Here is a 12,897-nt window from a genome sequence, read left to right on the forward strand (position 1 = left end):
GCATTCTCTAACCCCCCTGAGCCCCTGCCTGCACCTGCAACCTCCCCTGCACCTCATCTGTCCCCTGTGATCTCCCTGCACCCCTTCCTGCACCCCTTCCTGCACCTGCAACTTCCCCTGCACCCCATCTGCACCCTGCAACTTCCCCTGCACCTCTTCTGCACCTGCAGCTCCCCTGCACCCCTTCCTGTGCCCTGCAACCCCTCTGCACCCCGGCCCTCCCCTGCCCTGTACCCCTTCATCCTCTGCACCCCAGAACCCTCCCCGCACCCTTTCTTGCATTCCTGCATTTCTTCCTGGCCCTACTGTGCCTGCCCTGCACCCCGTCACTGCCTCTTGACCCCTTCCTTCATCCTTTCTGCACTGTCCGTCCTTCCTCATCCTCCCTGCACCCCTCCTGTGCCCTGGTGTCACCCCCTGCGCCTCCCCCTGCCTCCCTGGCCACTGAGCGCGGTGCCACCCTGGTGCCGCCCCGGCTGTCCTGCCTTCGCTCTGGCTCTGCGCTTACTGAGGCGCCTAAAGCAAAGGCRGTCGCTGCCCCGGGGCCTGGGTTTGTGGGAGGAGAGGGCAGAGCTGCCGCCCCGCRCGGGTGCCGCAGGGTGCTCGGCCGCGTGCCCGTGCCGCCCGCGCCGGGCTGGGGGGGATTTTCCTCTCTGAGGACACACGAAGTGAGCGCTGTGGTGCTGCTGCCTTAGCCACGGTTGTCGAGTGACTCTGCCCCTGCAAGCTCTCCGAGAGGGTGCTGGTGCTGGTGCCGGTGCTGGGCTGCCGGAGAGGGGGCCCTGGCAGATGGCAGTGTCGGGGCCGTGCCTGCTCGAGCTTGCAGACCGCCTGCACCCGCGCGCCGCTGGAGGGGAGCAGCCTCCGCTGAATCGCCCGCTACCGGGGGGGATTTGTAGGGGCTGCCRTGCCGGCGGAGAGGCTCTGGGTCCCAGCACGGGACGCCGCTCGGTCGTGGCCGTGGTTGGACCATCCAGGGCGTGCCCGAAGGGAGCCGCCGTGCCCGGCTCTGGCGCGGCCCTGGCTGYGCGAGCCGTTCGCTCGCACTGCTGCGGTGCGGCACGGGTCTCGCGCGCCGTCGCTGCGCCCCTGCAGAGCCCCGCGGGCAGGGCATCAAGCTAACTCCGTGCTGTGCAGCCTGAGAGCTCTGGGCAGCGTCCCTTCGCGGGGTGCTCTTGCAGCATCCCGGGAGGGTCTTCTGCCAGGTGGCGGGTGCAGTCTGGCGGGTGGAGAATCCCCCCGCCATCGGCAATCCGAGGGGACCCCGGCAGGGTTGTGCTGGGGTCTGGACGTTGCTGCTCTCTCCAGGGGCCAGGCTGGCAGAGAAGTAAGGCAATGAATACGTTTCATGGCACAGGTGTGTGTTTCTGAAGGGGAGCGTGACCATGGCTACGGGGGGGAAGAACAGCGAGCCCGGTGTCCCTCGTTACACCAACCGCCTGATTAGTGAGAAGTCCCCCTATCTCCTCCAACACGCTCACAACCCCGTGGATTGGTAAGACTGAGTCTCGCCTTTCTCCCTTCTTTCCTTCCTGCAGCAGCACGAGCTGAGATGCGTGGGAGTGCGGAAGTGGCGGCTGCAGAAAGGGTGGCAGTTCGAGTGGCCTGGCTGCTCTGGGGGACTGAGATGCCACCTGCCCGCCTGGGTCGGCTGTGCTTGCACAGCCAGTGGTTTGGTTGTTGTGTTGTGCTTGTGGGCTCAGACTTCACGCCGCACGGGGAGGCGCTGCAGTCCAGGCTCGCGAGGGGGGCTTACTTCGTCTCCAGGGCATGGGGAGCGTGCCCTGGCTGCTCTCCATCAGACSGCTTTAGAGGAGGCTCCAGGTCCCAGCTGCAATGGTAACTGAAGCTTTTTTCTTGTCTTTCCTCCACAGGTACCCTTGGGGCCAGGAAGCCTTTGATAAAGCAAAGAAAGAAAACAAGCTGATATTTCTGTCGGGTAACTAGGAACAAGACGTGTTTAACTTTCCCACGTGTCGTTCTGTAAATGACCAGATAAGCTGGGCTGCTTTACCTGAGCTGCTACACGAATAGCCCTGTAGCTAAGGATGCTGCTTATTAATTCTCCGTCAGCAAGAGACAGACATGTGTTTTAATGGGCTCTTGCTGCAGATGGGCTGCAACCAGGGGCCTTCTTGKGTACCAGACTCCTTGGGTCATATCCTTGGAGCAAGAGCTGTRGAGATCAGGAGGCCTTGCAAGTCTCTGTGCTTGATGCAGACCTTTTTCCTTGCTGTCTCTTCTCCAATGGGGAAGCAGCTGTTCTGTTAGCAGGGTGCTTCATGCTGTAAGTGATCTCCCCATAGAGWGTGTGTCCTGCTTCTCAGCACAGGGCCTTTCCTGACTTGGCTGAACTTGTTTACAGTTGGCTATTCCACCTGCCACTGGTGCCATGTGATGGAGGAGGAATCCTTCAAGAACAGGGAGATTGGTGAGATYATGAACAAGAACTTTGTGTGCATAAAAGTGGATCGTGAGGAGCGGCCAGATGTGGACAAAGTGTACATGACTTTTGTGCAGGTAAGAGGCACAGGCTGGGCTCAGGTGGGCTCYCAACATGAGATTCATGGCCACGTTCCTCAGGCAAGAAGTGATGTGGTTCTTGGGAACTCAGTATGTTGGGTGGTCGGAAAGAGGCCGTGATCACAAGGATGGAAAAAAGCACTTGTCCGTCCTCATGTGAGGTGCATGCATGTGCCAGAGGGGTACAGAACAGAGGATACCTTTTGTATGCTCTTGGTGCACCCGTAATTTCTCTTTCAGGCAACCAGCGGTGGAGGTGGTTGGCCGATGAGCGTCTGGCTGACTCCGGACCTCAAGCCCTTTGCAGGGGGGACATACTTCCCTCCTGACGACAGGGTTTACCGCATTGGCTTTCGGACTGTGCTGCTCCGAATCGCAGAGCAGGTACAGAACAGGAATAGCAAAGTGGGCTAGCAGGCAGTGTTCAAACAGAGGGGTAGCGGAGAAATTGGACTGGGTTTGAAGGGTGGGTGAGTGCGTCAAGAGAAAAAAAAACATTGGAAGCAGTAGCATGAAGAAAACGTCAGAGTTTTGGCTCAGCTAGAGGTGGATTCGAACTAATCTGGGGAGGGAGACTGAGAAATGAAGGCAAAATTTGGGCTGATGCAGTGCAGGAAGCAGAAAGAAAGAGACAAAAAATGGCTGATTTTCTCACTCTTCTTCCTAGTGGAAGCAGAACAAAGATGCTCTGTTGGAGAACAGTCAGAAGATCATGGAAGCACTCCTAACCCAAACTGAGATCCGTGGCCAGGCCCAGGAGTCACCCCCGCCATCCAAAGAGGTAACGGACACGTGTTTCCAGCAGCTCTCCAGGTCCTATGATGAAGAATATGGCGGCTTTTCAGAGTTCCCGAAGTTCCCCACCCCAGGTCGGTCTGGCCTCTGTTGTTGAGCCCTGCTGTGATGCCGACAGTGCTGCGTGGTCCAGAACCCACCCTGCAGCCTCCTGCTTTGTCGTTGTATTTCAGTGAATTTGAATTTCCTCTTCACGTACTGGGCCCTGCACCGCACGACTCCAGAAGGGGCCCGAGCACTGCAGATGGCCCTCCACACCCTCAAAATGATGGCCTACGGGGGCATTCATGACCACATTGGTCAGGTAAGAGGAAGGTCTTGGAAGTAAACTCCAGGCATGTCCAGGAGGTGTGGGGTGGAGACACATCTGTTTGGTCTTTGCAGGGGTTTCACCGCTACTCCACTGACCAGCACTGGCATGTCCCTCACTTTGAGAAGATGCTRTATGACCAGGGACAGCTGGCAGCTGCATATACCAGAGCATTTCAGGTATGGCCACTACATTCATCTTCAGGGAGGTGTGCTCAGCACAATGTGTCCAGGCTGTGACAGGCTGGCTCAGTTTGGGAAGCAGCTTGGAAACCTATTTCCAAAGACATTGCCCGCCCCAGGGGGTCTAGGAGGTCCCATTCTCCCCTTTGTTGACCTATCCTCATCTGGATAGGAGTGCCGCACAAGCCTGTGAAAATTTAGCTGCAGGATTTTGAGTATGAGGAAAGGACCCTGTTTCCTGTCTGGTCCTTGCAAGAGTCCAGCAAACATGTCCTGCTCCCCCTGACCTTGGTGTAAAACCATGATTGCTATCCAGTGCCTGTAGACCTCTGTCAGAGGTCTAACTCCAAGTCCATCCCACATTTAAAATGCTTGGGTGTTCAAATATGCTTTTCCCCTTTGTCAGATGTTTAAATCAGAATCTCATATACTTTGTTGTGTCTCTTCCCTCAATTCCTTTGTCATATTTCTGGAGTAACATCCACCCTGTGTCCCCCACAGATCTCTGGTGATGAATTCTTTGCTGATGTGGCTGGAGATATTCTGCTCTATGTCTCTCGGGATCTGAGTGACCAGGTAAGCTTTTTCCCCGAGGTAGGGCAAAGCAAGTCACTTAGACCTGTCTGGGGTAAATTGGATGCGGTTCAGGGCTGTGGACACTTTTGCCTCCCTCCAGTCCCTTCTGATCTGAGTCTGTCTCATGTCTGTGGCCCTCCTGTCTCTGCACTGCAGCCAGGTTTAGCCACAAACTAGACTGCATGCCCAGCAGTAATGAGGAGTAGTCTGAGAGATGCTATACCAGTGTTGGGTGCTATCTCTGATAACGGTGCTCCTTTTTCCCAGGCTGGAGGTTTCTACAGCGCAGAGGATGCAGACTCCTATCCAACCGCTGCATCTAGAGAGAAGCGAGAAGGGGCGTTCTGCGTGTGGACAGCCGAGGAGATCCGRGCCCTCCTCCCTGACCCTGTCGAGGGGGCCACAGAAGGGACGACTCTGGGAGATGTCTTCATGCACCACTATGGGGTGAAGGAGGACGGCAATGTGAGCCCCGCGAAGGTGAGGGAGTGCCAGGTGCTGGGAGCAGTGAAGGGGGGAACTGCAGCACTGGGCAAGCGGGGAGGTGACAGCAGCCCCAAGACAAGTGGGGTCTTGCAGGAAGCTGGTCTGCCCCCAAGCCCTCGTCAGCTAGGCAGTGTTTGTAGAGYGGGGTTCTCCTTTCAGGACCCCCATAAGGAGCTGAAAGGCAAGAACGTCCTTATTGTCCAGTCCTCCCTGGAGCTGACTGCAGCCAAGTTTGGGCTGGAGCTGGGGCAGCTCAGCGCCGTGCTGCGAGAGAGCCGGCAGAGGCTGTCCGCAGCTCGGGCGCAGCGGCCGCGGCCTCACCTGGACACCAAGATGCTGACATCGTGGAACGGTGAGAGGCRGCTCTTGGCTCCAGCTCTGCCGCGCACAGGCTGTGGGGGTGCGCAGGGGCATACGTGCTGCAGCCAAGGCCCCTCTGCAGCCGTGACTGGGGCTGGGGAAGCTTTGTGGGCTTGTAATGAGTTCCCCGAGTCCAGCTGAGCCWGGACAGGCCCCAGGGAGGCATCTGACTGGATGGCTCCTGGCCCCGGAGCACCTGGAGGAAGCAGCCCCAGACACCTCCAAGCCATGGTGTTGGCAGGATCAAGATTTGCTGAGGGTCAGGATGTTGCCGTGGCCTTTTTTTCCCTGCTGCCAGTAGAGAGCAGCAAAACCCTTCTCTTGGCTCAGTCCAGCTCCGCAAGGCTTGGCGCTAGGGAAAGCGGGACTGAGCTGGAGGTTCAAGACCCATGTAGGGCCTAGATCCCATGTCCACCCCTGCATCAGCATAGTGACCCACAGGTCTGTGTCTGTCCAAGTGACCTGCAGCAGTTAGTAACTGCTGGGTCCCAGGCACTGTCTCTAGCTGTAAATGCCTCATGTTCCTGTTTCTGGGGACTGTATGAGCTGGAGTTACACGATGTAGCTAAGTCCTACAAACAAGGAGACTCTCTTCAACCCAGCTTTTGCCCACAAACAAAGACTGAGCTCTTGCTGGCATCCCAGACCTCTTCCTTTCTCATCAGTGATAAAAAGTGATTTTCTTAGTGGTTTAAACTGATTGTAAGAGATGACAGCTGAGTCCTGACCTGCTTTTGGCCTGCCTTGGATGTCAAGGAGCATGAGCTTCATCCTAAGCATCCTTTAAAGGAAAGATGTGACTCTCTAGCTGCTCCCTTGCACCCTAGCCTCTCCTTGAGCCCGTCCCTGTGTCTGTGACCTATGTAGGACTGATGATCTCAGGCTTTGCCCAGGCTGGGGCAACCCTGGCCAAAGAGGAGTATGTGAGCCGGGCTGTGCAAGCTGCCAACTTTCTGCGGAGACACCTTTTYGACCCCACCAGTGGGAAGTTACTGCGGAGCTGCTACCGGGGCAAAGACAACACSGTGGAGCAGAGGTAAGCCGAGGTATAGAGCATCTCCAGGCCACCTGGCCATGCTGTAGCTGTTGCGCTGACCCCCCCCCCCCCCATGGTCCCTGTCCTTCCATCCTGCAGGCCAGACTGAGTGTGAAGGGAGGGAGGCAGTTTGCTGTGCTGTACTGTGCTGAACTGCCTCCTGTGCATGTGTTTGGGGATGGATTAGTATTCTCAACAGAGCAAGGAGGAATTAAGGTCAAATCCTCTCCTTTTCCCTTTTCRTCTTCTTTCTGAGGTGATAGGAGCCTTCCCTGTCTTCCCATGTCACTTATGTCCCTGTACAGTATCCCGGGACTGAGTGGCACAATGACTTGCAACAGCCGCTGCTTATCTTAGACTGAGTTGAGGGAAGGACCAAGCGAGGTGGTGTCTCCTCATCTGACCCTAGACAGCAGAAACCAGTGTCTATACCMTACCAGTCTCAGGGGGTTGGAGGCCACTTCCGCCTTGCTGGCGTGGAGACCCTGATGGTCCTTCTGTTTGCCACTATAGTGCCGTGCCGATCCAAGGGTTCCTGGAGGATTACGTCTTTGTCATCCAGGCTCTCTTTGACCTGTATGAGGCCTCGCTGGACCAGGGCTGGCTGGAGTGGGCCTTGCAGCTCCAGCACACACAAGACAAGCTCTTCTGGGATCCCAAAGGCTTTGCGTATTTCCACAGCGAGGCTGGCGACCCCTCTCTGCTCCTCCGCCTCAAGGACGGTGAGCTCGGTTACCCATCCGCGCTCTCCGTGGCCAGGCATGGGCTCGTGTCTCTGGGCTGGTTGTGGCGTGACAGTTTAGGGAAGGCAGGGCTGATGTCTGTGGAGGGCCAAACTGTGGGACGGCTGGACTGACTGAGGGGTGGTTTTCTTCTCACAGACCAAGATGGAGCAGAGCCCAGCGCCAACTCTGTCACTGTCATGAACCTGCTCCGAGCAGCCTGTTATTCTGGCCACATGGAGTGGGTGGAAAAAGCTGGGCAGATCTTGGCTGCCTTCTCAGAGAGGTTGCTGAAGATCCCAGTAGCCCTGCCAGAGATGGTCCGCGCTAGTGCTGCCTTCCATCACACCCTCAAACAGGTAGGGGCTGGGCTGCCCTCCAGGCTGTGGGTCGGCCGGGGCTTGTGCACTTGCCTCTCCTTGTGGGTCGAGCTTAGCCACRCTGGGCAGGCAGCACCGGGCAGACGTGTCCACCTACACATCTGCCCTGTATCCACGTACTCCGCCACCCAAGCTCCCCCATCTCAAAGCGTTTGGGAGGGTGGTGAGGTGGCAKGCACCTCTCATCAAAGCCTGTGCTATGGGGTCTTAGTTTTGATGCTTCCAGGAGGCCAGACTGGRGGCCGTGCTCTTGGCATATGTGTCAGCTCCAGCTCCCTCAGGCAGTTTCTGATCAGGTTCATAATCTGGGCCCAGACACCCTGCAGTTTCTTGAGCTGCTTACGAGCGRGTTTTTAATATCCTTTGTGTTCCCCCATGTCCCTGAGCAGTGCTAAGCCTCAGCTCTGTTTAGCCGCAGAGGTGGCTCTATGTCTATCCTGGTTTCTGATCCTCAGGCTCATGGTTTCTAGGTGAAATGCCAGAGGCTGCTGGGCCGGCAGAGCCCAGAGGGACTGGACCTGCCACGGGGCAGGAGCCCAGGGCTGTGTGTGCATCCCTGTGAGCAGGGGTTGTCAGAGATCTCTGTCTCTGCTCTCTCCTTCCTGACCTTCCTGCTCTCTCCGGACAGGTTGTTATCTGTGGGGACCTGCAAGGAGAAGACACAAAAGATCTGCTTCGCTGCGTGCACTCTGTCTTCTGCCCAAACAAGGTAGAGGTGACAGTCCTTCCAGCCCTTGCCCTGTCCCTTCTGCACAGCCTTTCCCCTGCTGGCTGCAGTCGTGTGCAGGGCTGCCAGCTGGGTTGCTTGTGTTTTCATCCTGTCTCCCAGTGCTGCTGAAGCATGCATCTTCCTCCTCCTCCACACCCTGTCCTGCTTCCTTTCTCGGGAATATCCCATCCTTCCCTTGTTTGTCAGCAAGCTCGGCGTGGGCCGTGGCTCAGCTCCCTGCACGCCTCTCCCTGGTGCAGAGAGATGGCAGTTCAGCCTCCTTCTGGCAGCCCAGCCCTGGGATAGGAGTCGATACAGCAGCGTCTGCTGTCAGTGGTGCGTGTTTATGCTGCTCTCAGCTTGGCCCAGTGCTCCCAGCACGGTTCTCCTAAGGGAAGACTGTTTGTTGCAGTGTAGATGTGTCAAGCTCTGCACTGATCCACCTGGTGTCTCGGTCACCTTCAGCTTGGAGATGTTCATATGTCCCTGGGAAGAAGCAAGCCGATWCCTTAGTCCATCTGCATCGTGGGCTTGAGTATCCCCTCGCTGGGAGGGGCTGGCTTCTCCAAAAAGGCTTTGCTCCAAGCCCGTATGTGATAAGCAACACTGTGGTTGCACATGGTTGGTTACTGTCTCGCTGTGCTTGTCCAAGTCTCCGCTCAGGGACGTGTCACCCAGGGCATCCCCGGCCAGGGCTGGGACAAGTGCTGGGCACCCCGGGGCGGAAGGGAGAGCCCCCAGCCGTGCGGGCGGCGCGGAGGGGCCGCGTCGCTGCGGGGAAGGGGCCGTTTGCTGCCTGCGGAGTTGGCGGGGGGCAGCAGCGCTGCAGCTGGCTCCCCGGCGCCGTCACGTTCAGCCGGCAGCGTCCTTGCCCGGGGGCTGGCAGCTCGCCTGTGTGCAAGCCTGCTGAGTGTGGGGAAGTGGGGCTGGGCCGGTGGGCAAAGGGGCAGAGCGTTTGAACCTCTGCCCTGCTCCTCTGTGCCCGTCGGCATCCAGGTGCCGGGGGTTGGCACGTCGAGCTGCAGCACGTGGGTAATTGGCGCTGGGGCAAAGCACTGGTTTCCCTCTGTAACCCAAGCTGGGGCAAACTGGAGAGAGGCCAGTTGCCAGCAGTAAATGATTCCCTAGTCTGTCTTCGTGTCAGACCACACCACAGAGGTTTTCTTCCCTGGTTCCCTGTGCCAGGGGCCTAGAAGTGTTTAAGGAAGGCGGTGGAGGGCAGCCACGGCTTCTGTCCCCCACYGGGACGGCGGCCAGGCCCCGCTCCCCGCTCCCCGCACCGGGAGTGCAGCCGCGGGAACGGAGCTCCTGGTCCTTCCTCCCTGGCGCGGTCCGGCTCCCCGTGCGTCGCGGCTCAGCCGGCCCGTGGCCCGTGCCGGTCCGTGTGCAGCGTACAAGGCCCTTCTCTGCTCCAGCTTTATTCCTCCCTCTCCTTTTGAAGGATTACAGCGGGTGACCCAGTTTGCAGGAATCGAAAGCACCGTGCTGGCAGCGGGGAGCCAAGTGCTGCTGTTAATAACTGACTCCCTTTCCCAGCAGCGGGTTCAGTCCTCGTTCCCCTGAGCCGGAACGGGCTCTGGGAGGGGACGTAGCTGACAACTTCAGGGGTTTTGAGCAGAGCAGATAGCACAGCGGTTTCTTCCCCTCCTCCAGGGTGGTTCAGTTCCCTTCTGCGAAGCTGGCAGCAAGCCCAGCTGTCAAGCAGCTTCGTCTCCCGCGGGAACGGTCCATCCCCCCGGGCCTTCGCCTTCCCCAGAGCAGCGAGGCAGAGGAGGGCTGGGTGCTCCCCTCACAGCTTGTGTGTGCATCCTCTCTTGGGGCAGGTAAAATGCTGGAAGCGGCCTGAGGAAGGCGACGCTTGGCCGGGGACCGCGGACGGGCCGCGAGCGCGGAGGGCTGCGGCTGGTGGTGGAGGGGGCGCGTCGGGGCTCCGTCCCCTGCCACGCGCCTGCTCTCTGCGTCGCTCGTTGGGGGTTTCTGTTTCCCGCTGCGACCCGACGGTGGTTTCGGGGGGGGGGACTCGCCTTTGCTTTGCAAGGACGGAGAAACGGCCTCTGTCGCGTGTGCGGTGCCGAGCGCTCCTGCTCCTCGCGTCTGGAAGGGTCGTCTCGGAAATGCTTGTTCCGGTCCTGCGATGGGAAGCAGCAGTCAGGGGCCGAGCTGAAGTCGTCTTATCCTCCAGCGTGAGTCCATACATCATGGTTTGGACTTGMTGGGCCAGGCCAGATGACAGATCAGAAGTTGTGATTTTTGGCAGCCTGGCTGCTGCCTGAGTTTGTCTCCTGGAAGAAGGACTTTTCCCACACGTTTGTGAATGTGGCAGAAAGATCTTTGCCAGGAAAAACTCTCTCTACTGAAGGAGTGCAGAGCCAGAGGTAGATATCTCTTCTTCTTGGTGCACCAAATGCTGAAGGAGCTGTAGGAACCAAATTCATCCTCAAGTTTGGCAGCCCCAGGCCCCTCCAGTCCACCTTCACGGTGCTTGTTCCTGCAACAAGAGGGGGGCCTGGACGGCTGAGCTTGTCTCCAGCAGATGGGATGTCAGAGGGCTGCGCCGATCGTGCTGACAGCTGCTTCTCTCTGCTGTCGCACAGGCCTGGGGTGAGAGATCTGCTCTCCTCAGTGTCATTTGGGCGTAACGGAGGCTGACAAGGAGACAGAGCTGTGCAGAGCTGCACAGCCGTGCTTCCCTGACCTGTCACGCTGGGACCTACCTGGTAACGTGTTCCCCCGTCTGGAGGGACGGCGCGGAGAGCAGAATAACGGGATCCAGGGCCCAGGGCTGCCGGAGTCACGGACTGGAGCGGAGCCGTGGTGCTCGTGGAGGAAGGGAGCGGAAAGCAGGGYTAAGCACCGGATAAATTCAGCAAGAGAGGCGTGGGCGTGTGGGCACCGCAGCCCTGGGAGCTTCTGTGTCCCCCRTGTCGGTGAGAGATGCCCACTTGGYGGCTCGCAGGCTCGCTCGGGCCTGGGAGAGGCAGCAGTGGTAAAAGCTGCCTGCAGCCCGGGACAGGGGTCTAAGGGAGACCCCCGTCTGCCGCTGCTCCGGGGTGGCCGGCAGCGCGCCGCGGGCCGGGCTCGCCTGCCTGCGCCCGCCCCGTGCTGGGCATCGCCCGCACGCCGGGTCGCCCGGTGCTGGGCAGCGGAGGGTTTCTCTGGGCGTAGGAGGTTCGTGCGAGCGAAGACCTTGGCCTGAAGGYGCAGCTGCGCTCCTGGCCTGGCTTTTGCCTCCTAAGGGGGTTTGAGGGCTGCGACCCCTCCTTTGGCCAGAAAAGCAGGGTGGGTTCCCGCAGGCTGGGTGCAGGCACAGGCCAAGCTGGTGCTGTCAGGGCTGGCGTCGCTGATGGTTTTGTGTCTACTTTGGCGTTGCATTTGGCAGCAATTTGGATAATTTAATCTGTAGCGATAGGTCCTGTCTCCTCACCCCCCAAAGGTAGTGCAGAGGAGAGAGTAAAATCCCACTGCTCAGAGTTGGTGTGGGGATGTGGATCATGACTTGGGGCCTGACGTCTCCCACCAAGCATCCCTCGTTCCGTGTTGCAGTGCACGGAAAGGGAGACACGGTTGCTCCTTCTCCCACACGTCTTCTGCCCTCTGCAGCTGCTCTTCATCTCTCCTCCTCCTCCTCCTCCTCCCCAGGAAACAGCCCAAGGCTGAGCCGCCCTGAGTCACCCGCTCTGGGGACACGGCAGCTTTGGGAAGTGGCTTCACCGAGGAGTTGGGGAGACGTCACTTCTGTGTCTCTCGACGCCCCCGCTCCCCCCGGTGCTGGCGGGGCGCTGGGGGCTAGGCTCAGCTGCAGGAACACAATTAATTAGGTCGTCCCAGTAATTAATTCCTTACAAACCTCACACTGAAATTCGTGCTGTAATAAGAAGCCGATGATAAAATGGCGCTGGAGCTGGCAAGTTTAAATCGGCGTCTAGAGGAGCCCCTTGCCGGGGGCAGCGGCCGCTCGGCGAGGGGCCAGGAGCCGTGCTGAGCCCTTCCGGGGCGGTGCTGGGGGCTAACGCCTCGGGGTCCCGGGCTGGGACGGGGTCCCGGGCTGGGATGGGGTCCTGGGGCTGGGGACTCCGGCGCCGTGCTCCCGTCCCGCTGATCGTCCGCCCCGGCCTGGCCCGCTCTGTGCCTCAGTTTCCCCTTCCYCAGCGACCCGGCGGTGTGCAGGCGCCTGGGGGCGGCGGGGAGCTGCCCGGTTCRCCGGCCCCGTGGGGCTGGCGTGGGGCCGGGGCCGGCCACGGGAGCCGTGGGGCCGACTGCTCCTGGGTTGAATCCCTGCCCTGCTAATGGACTTTAGGGTAATTACGAAGGATCCCATTATCTCCGGCGCTGCGAGCGCGAGCTTGCCGGCTCGCTTTATCCTGGCCCTGCGAGAGGACCTTAGGGAGCCGKCGAGAAAAATGAATAATGAATTTCAGATTGGACATGAATTGGTAATTAATCACTCCTGGAATTAATTCCAGACAAAGCCAACGAGGGAGGAGGGCAAGCGGAGGAGAGGGAGGCAGGGCGGGACGCGGGCTGAGCCGGGGCTGGGCGGGCGTGCGGCGAGCGGGTCGGCGCTCGGCGGGCCCCGCTGCGTCGCTCACCGGCGCCTTCTCCCCGGCAGGTGCTGGTGCTGGCCGACGGGGACGGCGGCGCCCTCCTCTCCCGCCGCCTGCCCTTCCTTTCGTCGCTGGAGAGGAGAGACGGGAAAGCCACGGCCTACGTCTGCAGCGGCTTCGCCTGCTCCCTGCCCGCCACCTCGGCCCGGGAGCTGCGCCGGCTGCTCGCGCCGGGAGCCGCCGGCGCCCCGTGAGCCCGAGCGGAGCCGCCGCC

The 12,897-nt window shown here is 59.7% G+C and overlaps 1 protein-coding gene across 13 annotated transcripts; it reads left to right on the forward strand.

Annotated features, from left to right (window-relative positions):
• The first annotated feature begins 38 nt into the window (after nt 1-38).
• SPATA20 (spermatogenesis associated 20) lies at nt 39-12,891 on the forward strand. Of its 13 annotated transcripts, XM_085304576.1 has the most exons (18): nt 42-1,495; nt 1,875-1,939; nt 2,366-2,520; nt 2,764-2,907; nt 3,191-3,392; nt 3,492-3,622; nt 3,703-3,807; nt 4,312-4,386; nt 4,654-4,866; nt 5,032-5,224; nt 6,100-6,268; nt 6,782-6,990; nt 7,150-7,349; nt 7,999-8,079; nt 8,340-8,415; nt 8,497-8,668; nt 9,733-9,902; nt 10,674-12,366. In XM_085304576.1, the coding sequence occupies exons 1-18, from the start codon at nt 1,386-1,388 to the stop codon at nt 10,682-10,684; spliced, it is 2,481 nt and encodes an 826-aa protein (XP_085160702.1). In that variant the 5' UTR covers nt 42-1,385; the 3' UTR covers nt 10,685-12,366. The 13 variants fall into 13 exon arrangements, with proteins under 13 accessions (XP_085160701.1, XP_085160709.1, XP_085160702.1 ...); XM_085304575.1 differs by lacking the exon at nt 10,674-12,366 and having other exon boundaries at nt 39-1,495; nt 8,497-9,760; XM_085304579.1 differs by lacking the exons at nt 9,733-9,902; nt 10,674-12,366 and having other exon boundaries at nt 49-1,495; nt 8,287-8,415; nt 8,497-8,516.
• The last annotated feature ends 6 nt before the right edge of the window (nt 12,892-12,897 follow it).

This window comes from Rhea americana, unplaced genomic scaffold (genome assembly GCF_003343005.1).
Source record: "Rhea americana isolate MKP2758 unplaced genomic scaffold, rheAme1 scaffold_21, whole genome shotgun sequence".
In the NCBI taxonomy this organism is placed as follows: domain Eukaryota; kingdom Metazoa; phylum Chordata; class Aves; order Rheiformes; family Rheidae; genus Rhea; species Rhea americana.